Source organism: Glycine soja, chromosome 8, assembly GCF_004193775.1.
Source record: "Glycine soja cultivar W05 chromosome 8, ASM419377v2, whole genome shotgun sequence".
NCBI lineage: Eukaryota > Viridiplantae > Streptophyta > Magnoliopsida > Fabales > Fabaceae > Glycine > Glycine soja.
In genome coordinates, this window is record NC_041009.1 from 3,456,863 (window position 1) to 3,482,316 (window position 25,454).

Consider the following 25,454-nt stretch of genomic DNA (forward strand, 5'->3'; position numbering starts at 1 on the left):
AAAATTAATAATATATATGAGATCATAAATTTAGATTTTAGATTAGTGTGATTATTGTAAAAAAAATAATCTTTAGACACCCGTAAAACAAAAAAATTTGGGTTCTACTACGGCTTGCAAATTGGCAGTTTCAAGTAAGAAATTTTTCAACCCGTAAAACTATATCAGTATGGATAGGGCATTGAATATTTGATTAATTCAGATAATAAAGTCATTTCTTAGCAATTTAAACACAACCATTTTAAATTGACGTTTAACAGAAGCATCGTAGAAAGTAGAAACACATTGTCTTAGTTACAGATCGAACTGGATGTATTCAACGGCTCATGCCCTTTTCGACTGATGGAGCTGTTGCAGCAGTCATGGCTACTTCCTGAATTCGTTGCTCGACATTTCCATGCCACCCTAACCATACCAAGTTGAAACAAAAAAAGGAATTTGGAATGCTTCTTCTGCATATATATATATATATATATAGCTGGGTATTTATCAAATACATAATAATTACATACCAATAATCATGTCAAATCCACGTTGTTTAAGCTCACGATATTCTTGACAGAGGGCGCAGGACTCGCAGCAGCAATGAAGCAAGCAATCCGTACAACAATTTCCCTTTAAACCATATTGCCGTCTCATCTTGGAGCGGTAGAAGCATGAGTATGGCCATCCACAACAAACCAGCGTATACAGAGCCCCACTAGCACCACATGCTGCATATATACTGAATAATTAACAATTAATGTTGAATTTTTTCTAGGCTTGAAAACTATTTTAATTCTTACACGTGGATCCCCTGTCAACAATTTCTGCAACTCGGCCAAAGGTAACACATGGGCACCACCACGTTATGCAACCTGAAACAAATTTAAAATCATATCATATATTAAACTTGAGAAAGATCTAATTGTATTATGAAGGTACGTAGTGTGTGTGTGATATTATTATTTACAGTTTCCACAATCGGAGAAGCAGTCACAGAGGCCGGTGGACCAATCGACTGTAGGTTTGGACTGGGGTGGTGCTACTGGAGCGTAGGAAAAAGCCTCGGTGGTCGCCGGAAAACCGGTTGCCGCCGCTGCTGGCTTTGTTGGATCTGACCCTTGTTGCTCAAGCATAGTTATTGGACTTGGATTCGATAAAGAATCAACTTGTCTTAACTATTTATGCACTCAAGAATCGTAAAACTAGTTTGTTTTTTTTAGTGTTTTTATTTGAATTATATTTTTACTTGATTTTTTTTATCCAACTTAATCACAATTTTAACTTAAATGTATTTACTTTAATTTAATAATTACTAAGTATGAAATTATTTAAAATATGTAAAGCTATACTAAATTTAATGTAACAAGTGTAGTATTTAACATGTGTATAACTATAATAGAAATCAATATATTTATAAGTGGTTATTTTTTATAATTAAGGATATATATATATATATATATATATATAAGAATAAATGTATTGATATATAATTTTTAATATTTTTAAAATAAATATAAATTATATGAAATGAGTTTAATAAAAATAATGGTTTCATATAAAAAAAAGTTAAACATGATTTGTAAAAAATATACACATTAAAATTTAAATATAAATGTCTAAGAGTCTATTAATATAAAATAATAATAATTATAAAACAAAAATCTCAAATGAATTTGTCTTTAACATGAATATTCATGTGACAAATAAATATAAGTATATATTTATAAGACATAAATAAAATATACAATAGTTAAAAACATATAACTTTTATATTTTCAAATTAAAAAAATTTAAACATTATTGATATAAAAAGTTATATACATTAAAATTAAATATAAATATCTAAAAAAATTTAAAATAAAAAACCCTATAATTATAAAAAAAATGCACATTTCAATGAATTTATTTTAGTATAATTACCTTTGTGAAATATGAATATGAATAAGGATTAATTGAATATAAATATAGATATAAATTTGTCTCTTCGATCTCTAGAAACAATACATTCAACGTGAAGCAATGTATCTTCTCACAATTCGGCCTCCCTGTGCAATATATATATAAACTTTGTCATTTTGGTTTCCAAACACTTACATGGAATGAAGCAAACAATGGACATAATAATAAATTTAAATGGTGCCTATTGAATTTACACAACAAAATATGAGACAATAAAAAACAAATACATTTAGCTGCCTCATTTGCATCTGATTAAGCCAAAATTGGGGCAATCAAAGATAAAATATTTATTTCTTTTTATGTTAATGATTATTATAGAATAAAGCAATCAGTGACGGATTCACTCGTTGGAGTGTGGCAATTGTCCCACAAGATTTTTTTTTATTTTATTTGTAACTATTTGAATAACTTTTTTTTTTTTTGCCTCATGAGACTATTTTTTAAAAAAGTATGTAAAAAATATAAAAAATAAAAAAGAGAATAAATTCATATTAAATTTATTACTTTATCTTTTTAATTTTTAGATTTAATTATTATTTTAATTTTTTAATTTAATTTTTAGATTTAATTTGAACTTCTAATTTTTAAAAGGTTAACTTTGATTTGTTTATTATTTTTACTGAATAGTCTCTTTAATTTTAAAAAATTTAATTAGGTTCTTTTATTTTTTAAGACGAATTCAATTTCATCTTATTTTTCTTCCATCATCTCTAAATATTTGAAATTATTTATTATAAAATTATGTATTTTGTAAAAATTGATGATATTTTTTAAAGAAAATATTGTAGACTATTTCTTACCACCACTAAAAAAAATTACTGTATCCGGCATTGAAAGCAATTTTACGTAATTAAAATTATGTCTATGGACTAAACTCTAAAGCAAAGTTTGAATTTAAGAAGAAGAAAAAAATTGTGTTGTTTTCAGTTTTGGAAAATAAAGATATATTACACTCCTCATTTCATAGCTCTATGAAGTCTTTCTCCAACAGGGATCCTCTCTTCCAAGTAAAGGCTGGCCCAACAAACCCTAAATCAATTAAGCGATTCTCTTTGAGAGAAGTTGATAGCTCCCCTTGTCCTTTCGCATTAACATCCATGGAAGGTTGCAGTGCTCAGATATTTCCTCCATGGCTCTCCCATTTATGTGAGGGCTGCCATAAATAGCAGATAACAACTAGGGGCTTCCATTCCTGTTACTTACTTTCATATGAATAATTATTACTACTTAGTAGCGCATATTCCTAAAAATAATTTCATTTCATGACATAGAAGAAGATCTAAGTTTGATTTTCATAAAACATATACTTAGAGAGGTGAGGAATATTAAGTATAATTAAATTTTGGACTAAGAATTAGTTGCACAACTTGTTCAAAAGGTTAAAAAAATGTCTTAAATTAAAATATGTTCTATCGGAAAGCAAAAGATTTTAACTACGAAGATTAAAAAGCTCTTTTCAATCAATTTATATATGTAAATCAAATTTGAGATTTTGCCTGACATTTTAAGATCCGACCTAAAATATCTTATGTATTAATTATTTATTTTACAAAAATACTTTTAATCAAATTTTAAATCATTTTTAACAAAATATATTATTTAAGTTATACCTTAAGTACAATTCTTAATATATGGTCCCAATTAAAAGTGGGACTTAATCATTTTTATAAGATTTAATTTAAAGTGTATTATGTATTAATTATTTTTTTCTTAAAAATATCATTCATTGAAGTTAATTTTAGAAATGACGTAACAACTAAAGAAACATAACTCATTAATATTTTTAATTTTATACATATGAATAGTTTCAGGAAAAACAATATTAATTTAAGATAAATTTAATATTTTGAGCTAAATTGACCAAATTTCTTAATCCTCATAAATATAATAATAATAAGAGACAATAAAGAAAGAGTTTGATTTTATTAAAGTTGTAAATAGAGAATTTAAGAAAGATCCTTTATGAGCTAGTACGTGCTTTATAAATTTTGTTTTTTCCCTTATATGGGTTAATGCCATCTGATACTAACTTATCCGAATAATTAATAATTATAATTGTTAAAATATTAACAGGATCAATCAACATACCTTGGATTAAACCGTTGCTTAGAATAGAAGAATTTAGAAAACTTCCCTTTTATAAGGTCAAACACACTGGAACAGATCAATGATCATGCCTTTATTATCAACGAAGTCCAGTTTTTTGTCCTGCTTTGTTAGGACGTGAATTCCATATGCATTAAAACTCTAGACCATAAACTTTATATTCTATATATAGACTTGCCCCGTTACATAAAATACTATAGTATACAAAAATTGCACTATCACTTCACTTACGAAAAGAAAACCACCACAAACCAGAATACTACTATTAGCGACACTCGTCTCCATTTTTTTTCCCCTTAGGAGCAATGCAGGGTGACCAATTTTGCGCACCACATGGAAATCATAGATACACTTCTTGCAAAGTCAACAGTGAGCTGAAAAGAAAGAAAGAAGGCCCACCAGCGGGGCATTGATATATGTAGTGGGCTCAGACTGCTGAAAGAAAGGCCTGGAATCAGGGAAGGAATCTGTGTTATTGGTGGGCCCACCCACCACGGCCCCAACCAACACATTTGGGTTGGGATTTGGGCTAAAGTAATACCGAGATCCAGCTTTACAACCAATGTGGGCCGGGTGGGCTGCCACTGAGGGAAGCGAGCTGGCCCGGTGGTGTATTCTCTGCGGGTAGCGTGCACCATATCCAACCATGTACGACATTCCCAATGGATTGTCCCCAAGAATGTAATCCACCTAGTAAATGAAAAGCCACGTGCACTCACATTATTTGAACATTACTACTCTTGTAGCGAAATTATAAAATCATCATAATAACAATAATAGTAGTACGATTTTGTGCATATCACGTGTTGACGTGAATTTATTTGTTTACTTAAAAACCAGAAAGGACAAAATCTAGCCGTTAATTTTGTCAGATGTGGAAAACTAGAAACTGTGCCCTCAATCAACGGTGATATGTCAATGGTAGTAGTGTTTCTTACCTGGCGTTTAGCAAGGTGTTTGAGTAAAGCTGGGGTGGCACTAGTCTCGCCACATGGCACGACCTTATTGGCATGGCTTAGGTAGTTAGAATAAGCTAGGAGCAGGAAAGACAGGGACGTTACATGTTGCATGTTACTTCCACCAGCCTTGAAGATAAGCCCACCTTTCCAATTAGCCAACAAAAGAGAAGATTGAATGAATTACAAAAGGAAAAAACACATTAGTAGTAGTTGTTACTGCAATAATTGTGCAGAAAATACCAATGCATGCGAAAACACAATCAAAGGCTTTTCCTTTAGTAAGCAAAGCATAATTAACGGCTTTGGACGGGTCTCAAAAATCATAATCATTTTTCTCAAAATACTCTAATTAATAAAAAGTCAACAAAGTGAAAAACAGTGAGCTAGGGAATATTTTACCTGGGGAATATTGAACTTGAGGGTGAGAAATTCCAGGCAATGTAGAACAGATAAATCCATCAGCGTTTTGTTTGAACGACGCAAAATAGTCTGCTCTTCCCATTAACACCTCCTACAGAAAATAAGAATGAATATATTCAATTCACCAATATTTCGATTAGATTGTTTGCCCTTTTAAGGTGGTGACAAAATACTGTAAGTATTAGTAATATGTACATGAGCCGATCCTTAATATCTCTGACCCAAAACAGGATAGAATTACAAAACCCAATGAACTTGTATGGATAACTATTTTTTAAGTTTATGCTTTTCTGCAAGTAGTATAATGTGCAAATTGCAATGGATCATGGATGTCAGGATGCATAATAACAAAACCCAATGTAAAATGTGGACTCATGGTTACAGAACAGTGATAGCACGTGATAGGTTGATAATAAAAAAAATAATGTACAAGAATGGTCAGTTACAAGAAAAGAATGCGAGAAATGTGATAGCGATGAGAGCTTAAACAAGAAGTCACAGAATCGATGCGGGAAAGTAAAGCAATAGTAGTGCAGAAAATAATGATATGGTGCACATGCATGGAGCAGTTGAGGGGCCCATCATCCATTTGCCAGATCTAAAGACTAAAAGGATGGAAATAATTGAAAGGGCTATAGACTTTTGGTTCCAAATGTTTACGATATGGAAGGCAACGAGTTTGGCCATCCAATTTGGTTCTGATTGCAGAGACAAGACAGTCTACACCCACCACCCTAATTCTATTCCCATTGATTTTTAAAAGATAAATTTGCCCCCTCCTATATATCAATGTCATAAAAAATCTAGTGGCATGATTTAGATATAAGTTCCAATTATTAGGGAATGTCCCCGCTTATATAAATAACAAAACCCGGTGCCCACATTAAACTTAAAAATGCAATTCACATCATGTGCAATCATCAGCATTTTTCAACAACCCCATTCTCATTCCTATCTTGACTTCTTTTAAATATTCATGAATAAACGGATAAAAGCTCGTTTTCAGATCCAATCTGTACTCACATTCCCTATCTAGTTGTACCATACATATGCACACAACCTTATTCACTATGCCATAGATTCCTTATATGACCCACCAGTAAGAGAAAGTCAAATTTAAAATACTTTATTATGTTCCTTACTATACTAAAATCTTAAAATAAAATTAGTCTCATCTTATCTTATTTTTAAACATTTAAGGCTTGGCCCAATCATATTCCTTATTTAAAATTATGTAAACTAATTACATGAAAGGAAAAAAGATTAAAAAAATGTTTTAGTCAAAGTATACGTTAATTAATGATTTTTAATTTAATGTACGATAACTTCAAAAGACAAATTTTAAAATGAGAGGAACTCATATTGCAAAAAAAAAAAAAAAATAGATTAGTTGAATCAAAGTCATGTGTATATTTGTAAAGTTAGTGGTGGGAAATAATGGCGTTGATCTGAAATTCCCTGTGTTGTGCTTGTGATGATCGATGATTAATAATATGATATGTGCAGATTGGGGATGAGCCAACGGGAATGAGAGTCCGAAGTGGACAAAAGTAAGTCACATTCCACAGACCACGTGACGGAGAAACTTTATCTCTATATTCTGCATCTAGATTGAATGAATGAACGAACGAGCAGTGTCACACTGCGCCCCCACGTGCTCAACGGGGGACGCAAGACAAGAGGAACAAAAAAACATCGGATAAAAGACAACCATTTTGATATGTGCACACGCACAATGACACAAACAAAACAAACATAGGAGTAGTAATGATAAAATAAAATGGAAAACTTAGCTAGTTAATTCATTAATTACCGAACCATAATCGAAATGAATTCGGAATGTAGGTAGCATATGCTAAAAGAGGGTATAACAGTGTTAATGTTACCTTAGAAATGAGAACATTAATCCCGGCATGCTTGTTATCCCAACCAAACTCATTAATGGTGTCCCCAGCTCTCAACACCACCTCGTTTCTCACAATGTATTCTCTGTACTGACGCCTACGTGAGGCCTTGTGCAACCACGCTGCTGCCCACAGTAGCTCGTCCTAACATCACCATCATAAACAAAAAAGTCACTTTTTAACTGATCGATTTAGTCATCTAATCCAACGGCGAATATTCCACACCATACACAAATTTTGTTTGTTATCTTACCCTTCCCTCATATATGTACATATTCATTATTATTATCATAATATAAGTATATACAGTACCTGGTAACCATTGACGTCGCAGTAAAATGGGCAGACTGCACGGTGCAGGCTGTTACTGTATGCACCACGATGTTTGTCAGCAAACTGGAACACCTGCACCCTCACACAAACAAACGGTCATTTTCTCGCGATATTTTAACGGAAAATGTATTAAATGCACCTGTTTAACAAATTAACCATACACAGAAAAACACACACGAAAAAAAATAAAAAAAGAGAAAAAGAAATTCAATTCCCGGTAAAGTGTTGAGTGGAATGGGTGACAGGAAGTTATTTCATGTCTCTCGTGAGAGACGAGTCACGCTTTTCACAAACGGCTTTTCAAACTTACCACAGTTCCGTTTTAACTTTTCAACCAAAAAGACAAAGGTTTTAAATTTTAATTACTACTGGAGACGATTAGTACATTATTTATTTATAAAAAAGAAAAAAAAAAGGAAAGGAAAGAAAGAGAGAGAGAGTGTGTGTGACGCACCGCAACGGCTCGATTGAGGAGCATGGTAGAGTAGGAGGGGTCACGTGATCTGAAGACGATGGAAGCAGCGGCAAGTGCAGCGGCAGTTTCACCAGCCACGTCAGAGCCAGGGTGGGACCCATCGATCTTGAAAACGGTGCGCAGCGTGTCCATGTCTTCGGGTCTCTCCCAGCAGTTATGGTCGGAGTAAGGGTCACCAACCTGCACGAAGACAACGCCGGAGCCAATCTTGGCCGTTGCCTTGAGCAAATAATCGGTCCCCCACCTCACCGCCTTCAACGCGTTACCTAGCTCCGCCCCCATGCTCTTCTCGAAATCGATCACGCTCCACGACAGCATCGTCGTCGTGAACGCCATCGGAAACCCGAACTTTATGTTATCCCCGGCGTCGTAGTACCCTCCACTCAAGTCCACCTGAGTAAACAACACAATGTACCTACCTCATTAATCATCATCATATTCTCTACCAATCTACATTTTCATAACAGAGCAAGAAACTTACTCCGGCGGTGGCGCCGTCGTGCAATGCAGAGTCGTGGCGCCAGCGGAGGCGCTGGTCGGCGGGGAGTTTGCCGGAGCGCTGGCCTTCGAAGAAGAGAATGCTTTTGCGGAGGGCGTCGCGGTAGTTGTGGCCGGCGGCGGTTGAGCGGAGCAGAAGGAGGAGCATGGCGAGGAAAGAGAAGAGAAAGAGAGCATTTGGCGCCATTTAGTCTGTGTTTTTCCTTCCCCACTCTCTGTCCCTGCGAGTGCGAGGTGGTGTGTGTAATGTGAGTGAGTAGCGAAGGGGAAACGGTCGAGGTTTGTTATATAAACGAGAAAGCATCCTTGGATTCCAGTGCGTTCTCCAGTAAGCGCACGCCACGTGGAGACAGGACACTGGTCTGTTTTCGGGGCCCGATGCAAAGCGGGCTTGACTGAATAGAAACGGGTTTGGGAATGGGGGAATCATGCGGACATGTGAAGGGCACCGCCAATTGGTGGGAAACACGTGGAATAGGGGTGTGTGGGAGGGACCCAGAGGAAAGGGTGGGTGCATTCTGAGAGACTAGTACTCCGCAGCGCAACTTATGATGGGACTGGGAGAATGATTGTGAAGCGTCAGATGCTTTGACTCTGTCTATGGGGAAGAGGAAAGACATGTGAATTTATGTCCTAGGTTGGATTATTATTAGTAGCTACTTGTAATGTCCGTGTTTGCACGGGCTGGGATCATTACTAATTACAAATCAATAAACATGTCAATACCAAATACCAAAAACACAATACCAAGTAACGGGTATTTGCTCTTAGATTCAACAAATTTAGGTTTGAGTATAAATAATTACCTATACAAATTTGTGTGAGTATTGAGAGTAGTATTATGTTATGTAAGTGAAAATATAAGGTTGGATTTCTGTTAATAAAAATTAATAATTAATATTTATTTATGTAAAAAATGTTATCTAAGTTTATTCATATGTGTGTAATATATGTATTGGATTTTATTTTTAAGTAGAACTGAAAAGTTTAAATGTTGTTTAATTAAATTCAAGAACATTATTTATTTGTAATACTTTATAATTATAAATTAGATTATCTTTAAATTCTTTATTTGTTTAAGTTATATGATCTATCCTCGATTTCTTGAAGCAAGTCAATAACTTGGGTTGTATGTTGTAACCTCACTAGCTAGTGTTCTTGTTGAAAAAATTGATAAAATAGAATATGAAAAAGGAAAAATGTCAGGGTTGATAAAGCTTGATGTCAGAGGCTAGTAGGAAAATTAATATATTGGACTTACACTACTAGACTATACCAACATATGTTATTGATGTTGTAAGTTAATTCAGGCATGGCTTCAGTCCAGAGTAAGAAACCTATAAGCAGTGGATAAGATACTCCAATACCTTAAATTTACACTTGGTTAATGACTAGTGTCTAAGAAAGGGAATCGAAGAACCGTTCCCTTACCATGAAAGTGTACACGGATTCTAATTATGCAGCTCAGTCAAAGATTAAATATTAAACTTAAGCTACATGTTTTTAAGTATAAAATCTATTTACATGGATGAGTAAGAAATGGCATACGGTGGCTCGGTCTAAAACTTGGATTTCGAGTTATGACACAATGAATTTATGAACTACATTTGATGAAGATTATTCTTGATGATTTGGGGATTGGACGTGAGGTTCTCATCAAGCTATTTTTTGACAAGTTATAAATTATTATCCCGCAATTAGTTTAACATGATAAATCTAATCATATTAATAAACATTTCATTAAGGAAAAGATAGATAGTGGTTTAGTTTTACATCTTTACAACATGCATTATTTCACAAGCTTAGCATGTAAATGTGTTGACAAAAGGATTGTCTGCAAATAGATTAAATGATCCAATTAACAAGTTGAGAATGAATATGATAGATATTCACTCGTTAACTTGAAGGGAGTGGTGCATGTTCTTTTTTGGACTGAGTGAGTGCACGTTCTAATAATCCCACGCACATTATTTGTTGTATAATGTTGTAATTATTGTAAACTAGAACAACTCTATGATTACCATATTGCTAGACATATTTTTAGGAAAATAATTATGTAGCTTTATATGAATTATAAAGACCAGTACTATTTAAAATTATTAATAATATTGGATAGACCTAACTTTGGGCCATTTTCATTACTGTCTCAATCAAGGAGAAAAGTTTAAAGAAAACAGTTGCACTTCTGGACGCATGCTGGTATCTGTATTGGCATGCATATTATTCAACATTGCATTTCTAGATTGCAGGGGATTAATTGGCTTACTTTATATATTAAAATCCTTCGAGAGTTTTATTTGTTGAAAAAAGTTAAAATAATAAACAACAAATTATTTTCACACGATGAGATTAACTCTTTCGACAAATATTTCTTTTCATACACATAACTTAAAACATAAGGTACTACTTATCTACTTAAGTGAAATTAACATCTGTACCGATAAAAGTGAAATTAAGCATATATCACTTAAAGTTTATTTGTTTGCGACAAAAAAAAAAAAAGCTGAAAATAAGTAAAATTAGTCAAGAGATGTGAAACCCACATTTGCATACTTTATTAAAATAATTATCTCAATTCACTTTCTTTTTATTTTATTTTACTTCACCGAATGAATGGACTTTTTAATTTTAGACAAATTCAAGGTATTATTGTCCATCAATCACTTATTGTTTAAGGGCATATTCAAATTGACAAATACTTATTGTACCCATATGGCTGAGAACTCCTAACCCTTGGGCCGTATCTTATGAAATACCTTGACCTAATATAAGGAGGCCAAACTAATATAGTCTCGAAGACTCAACGATCTGAACAAAGGTTAGAAAGTTTAATTCATCTTAACTCAATTATTATCAAGGCAATATTACAATATAATACCAGATTAATGTATGAGTCATAATCCTGACCCATTCATACGTGAATATATAGAGGATTAGATTTTTAAAGTAATACATTTTTTAAGATAATACATTACTCATTGTCATTTAATATATTTGGGAGACAATTGACTTGAGACTGGCTATTAAAATGTCTGCAGTATCCTATAATACACTTATCTTTATTCTTTAATTTAAATTATAAATGATTACAAAAATATTATTTTATTTTACATTACTTTATTTTTTATTTTCAAATATTTATATACGAAAAAATAGTAAAATAAAAAAAAATTATTTTCCCATTTTTTTTATAAATTTCTATAAACAAGAAGTAAAGTAAAAGAAAATGATATTTTATAATTATTTTAAAAAAATGAAAACTTCTCAGACCGAGAACTTTTTTCTCCATCGAATGTTTTCTCGCAGGTGATCTTTTTTTTTTAATATATTAATATATAAAACTATATTTTTATTTTTTAATTTTACGAAGCTCAATTCAATGTACCATTAACTGGTGCAAAGCAATACAAAAACAAAATTGACATTTCCAAAAAAACTCTAATCACCTGGAACACAGCGGAGGTAGGAGACACGGTAGAGAAGGAGGAAACAACGGCGCGAGCGGCTTGACAAGCAAACTAACAAACAGAAGGTCCCGTCAATTGAATAGTCTCCACTCTCCACCGTCGCTCAGGTTTCGGTGAGGATCAATCGGTCATTTACATCCACCGTGTCTTGATTAAGTTTAGTTTGGTGCAGTATTTCTATCTTTTGCTTTCTTCCATGACTCCGTCTTAAATGTCTTGGATTGCGTCCATGGCTACAATCTGTTCGAACTATTTCCTCAGCCAAATCATTTTGCTCTCCTTGTGTTCAACTCATTGCAATCTACTCATTTTAAATACTTGTGTTTGATTAACTAATCGCAATATTTATAGTATAGTCTTTTAGTGAAAAACAAAATGAAAGAGTTAGATTGTTGAATGTTGATTATTACTTTTTTTATTCTTGCCATTTTTCATTTATATTACATTACGGGGTAATTAAATATAGACTTTTAATTAAACACAAATAACTCAAGGTCCAGGCTAATGATTTTATGATGGATGTATAGGATACAATTGAATTAGTTCCCACCGTCCATGTGCATAAATATACTCTGTAACTTGACCTCTAGGAGGCCTCTTTAATTCTCTTTTTTTACTCTTTAGTAGTTTTTTTATTTATTATTCTTAGAGGCCTCTTTAATTCCCACATTATCTATCTTTTGATTTTTCTTTTTCCTTTTATGATTTTTCAGCAGGATTTTGGACTTTTATGTTTTCTGCAGCTTTAATCACAGGAACAAGGCGTGGGTTTTCCTGCACATTTAATAGGTTCATATTTCTCACTTAAATAAAACATTTCTTTTATGTGATTCATATTTGTTTCACTTTCTGTTCCTGTCTGTTCATTTGTTCACTAATGATATTGCATTTGTTTGTTGGTTTTTATCTTTGCATTGTCTTCCTTCTTGCTTGCCAATTTGCCAAGTGAGTGGAAAAGGGAAAAGAAAAAGTTTTGCTTCTCATGTTTGCTTCAATTTATTTGAGTTTGAGATATTTAGGGCTACTGTTGAATCAGCTTCATATCTTCTCAACTTCACAATCCAAAAGTTAAAGATAGATATATAATATAAGATCATATGACATAACATAATGTATACTTAATAGAAATAACCCAATGCTCACAGCCTCACACATTGCCTTTAGCTGTTGATAAAATTTTATAGGGATGTAGTTTTTTTATATTGTATTACGATTTAGGTGATAAATATGCATCTTATCTAACAGTAAAAGAAGTTTGTGTCTCCATTATCCTCAAAGAAAAGTGGGAAGTCTCCTTCTTAGATATCAACCATAGTAGCAAAACTGTCTTCTTCTACCATGCAATTAGTTTTGATTAACTTATTTTTCCATTTTTGTGATTGCTGGGAACAGTATTTGTCATAGTTCCTGCACTTTTTTTAGTGCTCCTGAGTTTTGACTTCTGAATACAAAGTTATGTTCCCACTATGCAGAGATAGCTTATTCTGGTTATGCTGTCTAGTTGAACATGTTCCGACCATTGCATCATCCCCTACCACAACTTCATATTTCTGGTCTTTTACTCCTGACAAGTGCATACATCAAAGAACTTACAGAACACCTAGGCATCTTTCAAGAGTTCCCTCCTTATCTTCTCGACCAGGTTTTTTATTAATGCAGAGATCAAATATCTTTGGAATCCATGATATTCTGGGAAACTGGCTCCCTGCCAGATACATTAGTAATGAATCAGTTGAGCTGAAGACTGACAATAATGTCGTACGGTTCTCTCTAGACAAGTCCGATGATATTAATTATGGAAAGAAGAGCCAGCTGAACAAAAGAGTTAAAATGTCTAGAAAAGCTAAACTGAATGAGCTTAGGTTCTATCGTTTGAAGGCCAAGAAAAAGATGATTTCCCCAAATCCAGAAGTTAGAATTACATATAAGCTTGAAAAGGTTGGATATCATTGTGACTGTAATTTTTAGTTTAAAGTTTTCTTTCCTGTAACTGTTGTATCTTGCTTCTTCAATGTTGTTGATAATTTACTTTTATGATTTTATCATCTATGTTTTTTGACATCCTCCAGTTTTTTAGCAAGTAACAATGGTATGGACATTGTTCTGGTATTCACTAAATTAATGTGCTTCCCCTTTTCTTTGATGTATGGGCATTGAAAAAACCAGAATGTTGCTACATATGGATTTGTATTTGAAATACCTCCATGAAATTCTATTTTCTATTTGGGGAAGTTTCTGTTAAGTTATATTTTTAAGACATTACTATGAATATTATTTTTTATCTCGTTACCTGGCTTATCAGTATAAAATCGCAATATACATCAGCTTGGATAATAGATATCTTTCTGTTTTTAACTTAGTCATTCCCCTCATAAGTACAGACATGATTTAGTGCCTCAGATAGGCTGGAAAGAGGCTTTGTTCCTTTCCTCCTTAATTTTTCCCTTTCTAACTTGCGGTCTTTTATTTTAACTTATAATTCTACAGGCCAAGCGAAAGGAAACTTGGTTGGTTGAGAAGCTAAGAAAATTTGATGTACCAAAATCTCCTCCAGAAACATTTGATCCTGAAATTTTAACTGAGGAGGAGAGGCATTACCTGAAGCGCACTGGTGAGAAAAAGAAACATTATGTTCCAGTTGGGAGACGAGGAGTGTTTGGTGGGGTAGTTCTTAATATGCATCTTCACTGGAAAAATCATGAAACAGTTAAGGTTATCTGCAAGCCTTGCAAACCAGGGCAAGTTCATGAATATGCTGAAGAGCTTGCCCGACTGAGCAAAGGCATTGTGATTGACATCAAGCCCAATAATACTATCATTTTTTACCGTGGAAAGAACTATGTACAACCGGAAGTAATGTCACCTCCAAATACATTATCAAAAGTGAAGGTAATTTCCTTTGCATTTGTTATTCATTGACCAAATGTATTCAGTGATAAATATATTATGGTATTTTTGTTGAAATTATAGGGGAGTCGAGGAGACGCTCAGAATAATATGATATTTGTATTATGATGTGATACAAGACACTAATCCAATTGTCCTATTTATACTAATACTACAGTCCTAATCCTAATTATACGAGAACAAAAAACTCTCTTAAGATAAAAGATAAAATCCCTGAGAATGGGACAAGGTTCCTAACTAGACAAAATATTAGGATCCCTGAAAATAAGGAAACACAATCATCCTGAAAATAAAATAAATTATCTTAATCTGTTACCTAGACGCCATTTTGAAGGTAAGTATCCCTTGTTTCTCTCGTATTGGGCAATTAGAATTGTAGAAATGATCTACTTGAGGTTTGAGTTGAACATGAGTGCATGGCAGTGTGATGTATGTTGCAAATTTGCAATATATTAGAGGATTGACATAATACAAGGATAAAAACCATTCAAATAAAAAAAATTCAAGTTATTATGGCAATCATCTTTTCTTGATGAACTTAAACTGGGTTGATAGGAATGATTTGCATCTTTTATAGCCTTTTTAATTTAGATTAGTAGTATTTCATAATGCTCATTTCATTTATTTTTTACTGCATTTGATTAATATGGTTAGCTATGAAAGTTTGAAGACTACTTTGGATTATGCCTCGACATATTGCTGCTAATAGTAATGTTGGGGACCTGCTCTCTCACATGGTTTTCTATTGAGAGATTAATCCTCTTTTATTTAGATAAACTTCTACTAGTAAGCCCTGTATTTGTCTTCTGAGAAATGGATAGACTGGTGCTTTGATGGATTGGATAAGTTTAAAAACTGCAAAGTGCTGATTCATAGTTTTCCATGAGGAATATTTTATGTTGAGAAAGCATTGGGTTGTATTCTTTTAGCATAAAACTTATGGACTTATGGTTTCTATCTTATTGTGAAAATTTTCCAGGCCTTGGAGAAATATAGGTATGAGCAGTCCCTTGAACATACTAGCCAGTTCATTGAAAGATTGGAGAAAGAGCTTGAAGAGTATCATCAGCACCTTGCAAAGTTTAAAAAAGGGAAAGAGGATAATGCTAAAGATGTTAGTTGTGGTATATTAATATTATAAAAAAAATTGTCTATACGATGCTTGATTTACAAAGAAAAATGTCATAAGCAAACTCGTTTTCTTGCCTTTCTGTCCTCTGCAAGTTGGAATATATCATAACCTTTATAATAAATTGTGATTCAGTTGATGTTTTGAAAGTGTGGCAAAGCACATACACTAGGGCTTATGAAACAGTTTGATTACACTAGAAAAGTATGATTTAAAAGCAAAATGATGAGAAGAGAATAAATGGAAAATGACTAAGCTATAAGTGTTTAAAAACACCATATTTCTCAAACAGCCTTTTTTATCAGACACATTATAATGTTGTGGTTATTTGTCAGGGATTGGGGAAGCATGACTCTATCTATGCTGGACACAAAATGTCACATACATGAGGCTCATACAACCTGATCTTGTTTGCTATTGAGTAACGGTAAGATCTGTAACTTTTATCATTTTGAAGTGGTTTAAGGCAGCATAACTTGCATGAAATGTGAAGTGTCTATATTAGGGTTGAAATCCTAATGTTACAAAGGAAAAGATTGCACATTCCTTACACATTACATGATAACATATCATTTTAAATTAATTACGGTGTTATTTAGCATATGATATCATTGGTTTATTTCCTCATATGTTTCCTGCATCTCTGACCCACCATAATGAGTGGCATTTACTCATTTCCCGAAAATACATCATTGAATTCTCTGTTTGGCTAGTGGCCGTCATAGTGGGGTCTCATTGGATAATACAAAGCTTTGCTCAGCTGATAGTTGATGTATTTTTTCTAGTTTTTTTTTCCACGGTATCTTTTTCTCTGAAGAAAGAAAAGAAAAAACAACAGCAGTATTTGCTTTTCGTTTTGGTGATGAGATTTTTATAGATGTCACATCATTATACACATACGGCTGTGCTTATCTGTTGCTTATTTTTGCTGCCTCCAATCTGGTTTGATTTCTGAACAGATAAGTGCGAGTTTCTGCTCTACTACTGTAACGATTTCATCAGTTACACCATTGGGGTGGAATGTCAAGCATCACATATTCCAAGGTCTTGTTCATTATTGGAGATGCCAATGATTGAAGAAGGATTTCTCAAACCCATTCCCCGGATGCACTGAAACAAAGTTCAACATAACTTGCTCTGTAACAAATTTCATAACAAAAGGTTTAGCAAGTGTTGCTGCATTTAGGTTAGGACGGTGGATGATGTTACTATCAATATAGCTACGGCCATTAGCTCCATGATAAGGCTAACCATACCAAATGTTTATGGCAAGCTATTTGTCTTTATGAAAGTACAGATCATAACAGTTTCCCAATGCACATTGGTAGAGTGACTTGTCTTTAATCATAATTGGGTCCTCCATGTCTCTCGCTATTTTGTTGGTCCAATGAAAATAACTTAATTCAAGCTAGACCCCACTCTAATTCACACAACCAAAGATAATAAACAGGAAAGTTTTGTAATTATCCTTCATTCACGGAGTCTTATTATTGGCCCTGGATCTCGTTTAGACAATGACGTTCATGTGCAGAAGTGGATAATTCATTTAGAGATCCACACGAAAAGCTTTCTCATCTTGTCCCCCCTTTACAGTGCCCGGCGAGTATTCAGACCAAAATTTCAGTTCCCATCTTATCTCAACCACCTATTATTTGATTCATTTTTATCCATATTATGTATATCTATTTTTCTTGATTACGTAGAATTTGTAGACAATGACCACGAGAATTAACTCTACAAGTCTGAAAAGTTAGTTTGGTACTTATATAAATTCTGTTTTTAAAAAATATCATTCATTAAATGAAAGTTATATAAGTAGAAATTAAGTAAGAGGTGGTGGATCTATATCATCAAATATGGCAAAGGGAAACGTTGATAAGCCGTGTTATTATACACTTATACTCAACATGAATATATGAGAATGATGTGATGAAACCAATAGTTTCAACAATAAAAGGTTGGGAATAATTTTCATATATTGTAAGTGTAAAAATTATTTTGTCAAATAATTAGAAATGATATATCATATATGATAATTTATAATTGTTGACAATATAAAAATTATTGACACAATATTAATTTATTTAAATTAAATTTTTAATGATTTAGAGGTTGTTTGAGGTGGTTGTAAGTTTTTTAATTTTGGATTTCAAAATGATTGTTATTTTTAAAAAATTTAAAACTTAAAACTAAAAATCATCCCAAACGGATCCTTGGTTTGTTAGTCTTTTAAATATGATGAATTCTATTTTTTATTTTTTAAAAAAATTAAGAGTTTTGAAAATAATTCCCATCATTACTTTACTAATAAAACTTGTATCTTGACATGTATATAGTGATTGCTAACTTATATCGTTACTAAATGATGATATGAATTATTTTTAAAACAAAATATGAAGAGGAAACCCAACAAAAATAACTTTTGAATGGCTAAAGTTAAAATTCTTCATGTAAGAACATAAGATATATGTAAATTACAAGAAAATAAAATGTCATATAATCAACTTTTAACCAATTAAAAAAAGGTGTGGTTGAAGGAGTATGCTAAAGAGTGTGCTTTTAGTAAGTTTCTTTTATCAAATTTATATTTCAAAAGAACATTTCACATTACCTTAAATCAAAATTTGATTCTCCAATACTTGTAAATAACATGACAATGCCATTATTATGTTATTGTAAAGAAAGACACGAGCAAAGTTAATGAAAATATGAAATGTAAACTACAATAATTCTCTATATTAGATTAGAATGTTACTTAGGCAATGTTATGGCACATTCTTTCTTGATCTAATCTAATAGTATTGTTGTCATGTTCGACTGAAAAAATAATTAACGCAAATTCAAACTAAAGGATTTACACGAAAAATTCTTGCCTCCTTAAACAAAATTTTGTTTTTGTTTTCGATTTCTTTTTTAAAATAATTAACGAAAACCAAAACTTGAATTTATAATATAATACCTAATACTTTACATATGTAAATCAACTTCTGTTATAGATTTAAATCATAGTTGAATGGGACTATTTTTAGGAGCTCGCGTTTTAAACATTTTCTTGAATGAGAGCTTTTATAGAAGTTATTCTCACTCTTATTAAACCTTATGTCTTAAATAAATCTAAATCATTCAATTATACATTAATTATTAATTAAAATTTAATTAATCATATGACCACTTAAAAATGATTTTCTCTTTTAATCTTTACATTTCTTCATTTGATTTAATGGACTACATTCTCTTATTTCCCTCTCATAATAAAAATTCTCTTATTTAATATACTCAATATATACATAGGGGTATATCTGACTATTTTTATACTAGCGTGAGATAATTAAATGTAGATAATATGATAATATAAAAATAATTTAAATTTAATGCCATTTGAGTATTTAAAAGGTCACATGACTTTTAAAAATAACTTGTATGACTTATGTGTTTTAATCTTGACAGGAGAGACTTAATGGTCTAGATTTGATGTCCCATAAAACTTAGGGTTACCAAACATGCTCTGTTTTTTAATCAATGGGAAAAGAAAACATGCTCTGTTTGATACAGTAGAATTAGCATGGAAAGTTTTTAAAAATCTGGGTCTGAGTTGAATATATCTGCCTCTTCTCACTCATGAAAAAAAGAGTAGAAAGGAACAATAATATTCTCATGCCCCTATTGAATCTGGTGTAGTGCTCTTTGCTGAAAATTCAAGTATCAGACATCAGTTATATGGCTAAGAAATCAATATGCTGTTAAAAAAACACCTTAACATGTTTATACTCGAGTAAAATGATATTTTTATTAATAATTGAATTTCCTTTCTTTCAGCCAACCAATCCCATATTTTCACTTTTTTTTTATTTCACTTTAATCAAAATGACTTTAATTTATACTTTATTTCTTATCTATTTATCTTTTTTTATTTTTCCACGAACATCCTTAGTTCCCTTCCTTTCCATCCTCACCACCTTCCTTTCCATCCTCACCACCGAAGAAGATGAAAAAAAAAATCTTAATCGAAGATAAATAATGTGTTCAACAAATGTACACACTAGTAGTGAAAGTTTCCGTACGTTCTCTTGTCTTTTACTTTGTGGATGAAAAGACGAGTCGGTTACGCCGTTGAGCCCGTTAATATTTGGTAAAGTAAAGATGTCACTGTCAAATGGATTCACCCAGCAGCACGGTTTCAAATCATGATTATGATGTTCTTTTTTCTTGTGCTAGCTGCTGTTTGTTATTTGACCCCTTAGAAGTCAAAGTTGAAATTAAAGCTAACGTGGTATTAACGAAGGAACACACCACTCTTGTAGCTTTTTCAAAATGTTATTATGCTGCATTAGTTGCCCCTAACCCCTGTACTTCAAAATTTGGAGCAAATAGTTGCTTGAATGGTGGTGGGTAAAATAATTATACATAGTTTATGAACCCTCGCTTTTTCTTTTATGTTCCCTTTTTTTACACCCCCTCACTTAGACAAGTTTGAAAAAGAAGCAAGCCAAAGCCAAATATAAAGCATTTCAACTCAAGCTTTACCAACTCGGACATGACATGGTTTTTACTTTTTATTTTATTTTATTTTAATGCACAAGTTATTTTTCATATCCTAAGGGTAATTAATGGTGACCTCTAGCGCAATGCTTAAGTTCTAATTGGGTGAAGGAGAGAAAAGTCCCTTGTGGTTGCGGGCTTTGATTGTGGGGAAGGTTAACTCCCACAATATATGATTGTCATGTCCTTGAAATTGAATGGTGTACGAGTGTGTGTGTTTTGTTAGCTTAAAAAAGGTGGAACAAAAGTTTCACGCTTGAAGCATAGTGGGCATAGTCTGAGAAACATTCATACCTATATATGCATTGCCCCAATTTCCTAATTAATAACCCAAAGTCTTAACCGACCTAGAGAAAAAAGTGTTCGCCCACAGGCCACAGCCCACACTGCTTTATTAGGTTATAGCCAATTCACACTATTGTAGTGGATGCCATTGCCATCGCATAATAATCTACGGCTACTTAGGTTATTCTTTTATAGACAAGTCTCAAAAATTGATTTTTTTTATTTATTTAAAATACTTAGCTTGTTTTGATACTTGGAGAAATACTCTTATAATATTATTTTCCTACGTGTTGATGTTGCATAAAAATGTGCAGTGCATCATGATGAAGGGGTGTCTGAATTTTATAAGAAGAATGTTTAGTATGATAAAATCCGTTGATTTCATCACGGACTGAAATTGACGGTTGATTTGTAAGATTCTGCACTAGCCGCAAAACTGAAGTCAAGTGGGCACTGCGCATGCTTTTGTTTTTTTTTAGGGCATGCTAGTGCCACGGATGAGAAACCAAATTTGTTGTCTTGTTCATTGTTGTAACTTAACTTAAAAAACTTGTAATAAAATAACGATAACTCCGGTTAAATAAAGAAAATTATATTTCAAGTTAAAAAGTACTGCTATTTTATTTAATAATTATATTTTTTTTACATATATAATTCTAAAATCAGGAATGGTTCTCCATTCTGCTGTTTTCGTCCTTCATTCCACTTATTATCACCTAAAACATTATTTATTTTCATTATTATTATCACGTAAGTAGCGTCCCCACGCCAAGCAACGCCCATCTCCTTCCTCTATTATTACTTACACATGCCTGCCATTATTTTGCTTCTGAACCAAATGAGATAATCCTTCATTTTAAAATTGGCCTTCATCGCAGATGATGAAATTTAGGCAGAAATATAGCTCTACATTTAAATATGTATAGTTTTGACATTATATGAATATATTAAAGAATGAACTAAAAGATCTAATCTTTGTGAAATATTAGTATTATTTAATCTACTTGTTTTTGGCTTTATTGCCTAAATATTCTTTTTAGCAAATTTCTGGTTAATAACTAGCCTCTTTTATAAAAAGATAAGCTCCAACTACGACTTTGTTGACATACCGAACGTATTACATGCCAACATATCACCGAAATTTTAGGAGAAGAAATACAATAAAACTCCTGCTCACTTATATCTAAGTTTCTTTTTTTTTTTTGAAAATCTAAGTAGTGTATTAACGAAGTCCAGTTTCTTTTTGTACGCATTCCTAAACAAGAAAACTCTCGAAACTTTATAAAATTTATTTTTGTATTACTTTCATGCACATATATTCATATCTTTTTTTCTTGATCATATTTTTTATTCCTTCAATTTAAACGGTAAATAATTTTATTTTATTTTTCAAATAATTAGTTCTCTTTTTTCTTCTACTTAAAATTTAAAAAAATATTCTATCCAAATATTTGAAGGCTTATGATATATAGTATTTGAGATATGAAATAAATTAAAAAGTTTAAAAGTAAGGAATTCAGGGAAAACTTAATAAAATTTGAAAGATTTTATAATATGTATATTTATTTTATGTTTTACTTAAACTTAAAAGTATTAATACAATATGGAACTCTTGTTATGATTGTAATTATGGATCTTAAAGAAAATTTTCGCCTTTGTCGCGTGAATTCAGATCTCCTAAAAGCCGAAAAAACTCCCTAACAGACAAAACTATTTTTCAACCAAAACTTTCTTCACGAGTCACAACAAACAAGAAACAGGTAATAAAGACGTCAAAATCATTTTCAAACTTTCTTTCTTAATCAATGCATTTGAGTAATTCGTACCCAAAAACAAAAAACAAATCATTTGAGTAACTTGTTTTCTCCCTCAAACTTTCCCAGGCATGGCAATTTACAGATAGTACCATAAATAAATCAACCACGAATGAACTTCTTTAAATGCTAAAGATGCCTGTGGCGTGCCAGTTTGGTTGCCCATCCAGAACGTGGAAAATTATACTATCAATTTTGCCCAAGGCGTAGTAGCTATACCTTCTAATTAACCTCTTGGTGAATAACGTAAAACCAAACATGCTAGAAATCAATCCTACCTCAATAGTTCTTTTCTTCTTGTTCATTCAATTAACAATTCAATGCATCCAAAGAGGGATAGACCAAAAACTAACACATAACTTTCTACAATATTTATTTAACCAGAAAAACAAAATAATACAAGCAAAAAAAAAAGAGAGTATGTTTTTAATATAAAATATGTTAATTTATACTAACTTTTTTTTTTAGGATGAGTATTATTTTTCTTTTAAATCATAAGCAATGTTTGTTTATTATACACCATGAGTAAAATTCTCCTTTCAAATGTTTAATATAATTATAAATTCAAGATTTAAATCTAAAATGTCTGATTAAGCTGCAACATATTTCATGCTAGTTATTCATGCATGCTTAATGATTTCAAAATGAATAATGTACGTTAAAAAAAATGAACCTTTATATATTTTTTAAAAAATCAAAATTATAACTTGCAAAATTGCTGATTCTAAAAAAGAGATCTATGTACCTTAACAAATCTATATAATTTGCTAACACATATATATCTACTTTATTTTTAGAAAAAATATATTAACAAATAGCATTATGATTATATTTTCAAATAATCATAAAAATAAGCAAGAATATATTAACAAATCACTTTCAATCAAAATCCAAACATTCGACTCATTTCAAATATTTAAAATAACCTATAATTAATTAAAGGACTAGCATGAATTTCAGATAAAAATAAAAGATGGCATTATAGTTATTTTAGCCAAAATCAACAAGCAGAAGGTAATTTGGCACCAAACTGATGCCTACAAAACCCCCTCTCTTTCTCTCTCTCTCTCTCTCTCACGGACACACACTACTCACAGCACAAACCATAACAGAAAGAAACAAACAATGAGAACCCAACGTCTTAACCATCTCCTTCTCTCCCTCTTCCTCTTCGCAGCCGCATTCTCCAGCCTTCACCCGACGGCCACCGCCGGAGACGAAGGCGCACCCTCCCCAGGCGACGGCGACGGCGACGCCGATTTCATACGCACTAGCTGCAACACCACGCTCTACCCGGACGTGTGCTTCACCTCCCTCTCTCGCTACGCCAGTGCGGTGCAACAGAACCCCGGCCAGCTGGCGCGCGTTGCCATCTCCGTGAGCCTCTCCAAGGTCCACCGCGCCGCCTCCTACGTCTCCAACCTCACGCGCGACGCCGACTACGACGGCAGCACGCGCGCCGCCCTCGCTCTCCACGACTGCTTCTCGAACCTCGGCGACGCCGTGGACGAAATCCGCGGCTCGCTGAAGCAGATGCGTCAGATTGGAGCCGCCGGCGCCGGCGCCAGCTCGTTCCTGTTTCAGATGAGCAACGTGCAGACGTGGATGAGCGCTGCACTCACCGACGAAGAAACCTGTACGGACGGCTTCCAGGACGTAGCGGACTGTCCCGTGAAAACGGATGTATGCGATCGCGTCACCAACGTCAAGAAGTTCACCAGCAATGCCTTGGCGCTCGTCAACTCCTACGCTAACAAGGGAATGCCTTGATTTTCAACCACGTGTCAGATTACTTACCGTCCGATTTTATACATCTCCAAACTCGAAAAAAAAAAAAAAAAAGTAGTTAAAGAATAGGTTGTGTTAAATTTGGCGTTAAAAAACAAAAAGTGCCGTGTGTGTGGGACGCGTGAGCCCTTCTTTCTTGTGTTGTAAATTTTGGTATGCTTGTAGACATATTTGCTGTCACTCGCTCAAGAAAGTAGAGAAACGCATCACTTCAATCACGTGATAGAATGAATGAAGAGTGTAGATAACTATATGGGGGGAAGAAGAAAAAACAAGTGAAAGTTGAGTGTGGAACTTTGACTTGTTACTTTTTAGTTTGTTGTGGTTAACTGTTATATTATTTTGTGTTTTTGTTTAAATTAAAAATAATAATTTTAAATTTCAGGATTGCACGTAAAAACTCTACTTTTTCCTTAAAAAAAAAAATACAGCCATTCGTGAGTTTGTTTGTTTGTTCTCAAGCTCTCATCTTTAACTTTTTTTTCCTACATGTATATTCTTCACATACAATCTTGTTTTGACACTGTTGCCACCAATTTTTTTAGTAGGAATTTAAATTTTAGTTTATTACATTGTAAGAAACAAGTTCTTTTTCACTAAATCCAGCTCTTGTTGGTTCCTCTCACCCTTGTGATGACGAATTAAAATAATATTAATACCGAATTTTATTACTTTATATATATTATAATATTTTTTATGCAAATATTCAATATGATTTTATTATTTTATTGCATCGTTCTATTTATTACTGTAATGTGGCAATATTGAATGTGTTATGTGTGCATAAAAACTGTATTGTATTGAAAATATATATAATTTTAATTTAAAATTAAATGTTTTTAGTTAATCCTTGTAAAGTTAAGATTCATTATTGTTTGTCTTTCAA

The 25,454-nt window shown here is 32.7% G+C and overlaps 4 protein-coding genes across 4 annotated transcripts; 2 read left to right on the forward strand and 2 right to left on the reverse strand.

The window, feature by feature from the left end:
* Nucleotides 1-170: 170 nt before the first annotated feature.
* LOC114420961 (protein PLANT CADMIUM RESISTANCE 2-like) lies at nucleotides 171-1,154 on the reverse strand. The gene is made up of 4 exons (XM_028386686.1): nucleotides 953-1,154; nucleotides 786-857; nucleotides 513-713; nucleotides 171-405 (listed from the first exon to the last, which is right to left on the reverse strand). Exons 1-4 carry the CDS (start codon nucleotides 1,116-1,118, stop codon nucleotides 317-319), a joined length of 528 nt encoding a protein of 175 aa, XP_028242487.1. The 5' UTR covers nucleotides 1,119-1,154; the 3' UTR covers nucleotides 171-316.
* A 2,930-nt stretch (nucleotides 1,155-4,084) lies between these two features.
* LOC114421433 (endoglucanase 8-like) lies at nucleotides 4,085-8,891 on the reverse strand. The gene is made up of 7 exons (XM_028387341.1): nucleotides 8,623-8,891; nucleotides 8,121-8,534; nucleotides 7,646-7,738; nucleotides 7,316-7,477; nucleotides 5,409-5,520; nucleotides 4,989-5,152; nucleotides 4,085-4,740 (listed from the first exon to the last, which is right to left on the reverse strand). Exons 1-7 carry the CDS (start codon nucleotides 8,824-8,826, stop codon nucleotides 4,414-4,416), a joined length of 1,476 nt encoding a protein of 491 aa, XP_028243142.1. The 5' UTR covers nucleotides 8,827-8,891; the 3' UTR covers nucleotides 4,085-4,413.
* A 1,060-nt stretch (nucleotides 8,892-9,951) lies between these two features.
* Nucleotides 9,952-17,553, forward strand: LOC114424738 (uncharacterized CRM domain-containing protein At3g25440, chloroplastic-like). The gene is made up of 8 exons (XM_028391576.1): nucleotides 9,952-9,967; nucleotides 12,190-12,219; nucleotides 12,823-12,895; nucleotides 13,579-14,044; nucleotides 14,594-14,995; nucleotides 15,993-16,127; nucleotides 16,478-16,569; nucleotides 17,102-17,553. Exons 1-7 carry the CDS (start codon nucleotides 9,952-9,954, stop codon nucleotides 16,529-16,531), a joined length of 1,176 nt encoding a protein of 391 aa, XP_028247377.1. The 3' UTR covers nucleotides 16,532-16,569; nucleotides 17,102-17,553.
* A 6,192-nt stretch (nucleotides 17,554-23,745) lies between these two features.
* Nucleotides 23,746-24,968, forward strand: LOC114421207 (pectinesterase inhibitor 7-like). Its single transcript, XM_028387041.1, has one exon. The coding sequence runs from the start codon at nucleotides 23,906-23,908 to the stop codon at nucleotides 24,548-24,550; it is 645 nt and encodes a 214-aa protein (XP_028242842.1). The 5' UTR covers nucleotides 23,746-23,905; the 3' UTR covers nucleotides 24,551-24,968.
* Nucleotides 24,969-25,454: the final 486 nt, after the last annotated feature.

Excerpts from the sequence above, each read along its gene's own strand:
- LOC114420961 (XM_028386686.1), bottom strand. The coding sequence starts at position 1,118 with ATGCTTGAGCAACAAGGGTCAGATCCAACAAAGCCAGCAGCGGCGGCA. Across the intron at positions 858-952 it reads CTTCTCCGATTGTGGAAACT|GTTGCATAACGTGGTGGTGC; the intron begins GTAAATAATAAT and ends AATTTGTTTCAG. Across the intron at positions 406-512 it reads TGGATTTGACATGATTATTG|GGTGGCATGGAAATGTCGAG; the intron begins GTATGTAATTAT and ends TGGTATGGTTAG.
- LOC114421433 (XM_028387341.1), bottom strand. The coding sequence starts at position 8,826 with ATGGCGCCAAATGCTCTCTTTCTCTTCTCTTTCCTCGCCATGCTCCTC. Across the intron at positions 7,739-8,120 it reads TCCTCAATCGAGCCGTTGCG|GTGTTCCAGTTTGCTGACAA; the intron begins GTGCGTCACACA and ends GTGAGGGTGCAG. Across the intron at positions 7,478-7,645 it reads GCGACGTCAATGGTTACCAG|GACGAGCTACTGTGGGCAGC; the intron begins GTACTGTATATA and ends TGGTGATGTTAG.
- LOC114424738 (XM_028391576.1), top strand. Across the intron at positions 12,896-13,578 it reads TTTTCCTGCACATTTAATAG|AGATAGCTTATTCTGGTTAT; the intron begins GTTCATATTTCT and ends CCCACTATGCAG. Across the intron at positions 14,996-15,992 it reads ATACATTATCAAAAGTGAAG|GCCTTGGAGAAATATAGGTA; the intron begins GTAATTTCCTTT and ends AAAATTTTCCAG.
- LOC114421207 (XM_028387041.1), top strand. The coding sequence starts at position 23,906 with ATGAGAACCCAACGTCTTAACCATCTCCTTCTCTCCCTCTTCCTCTTC.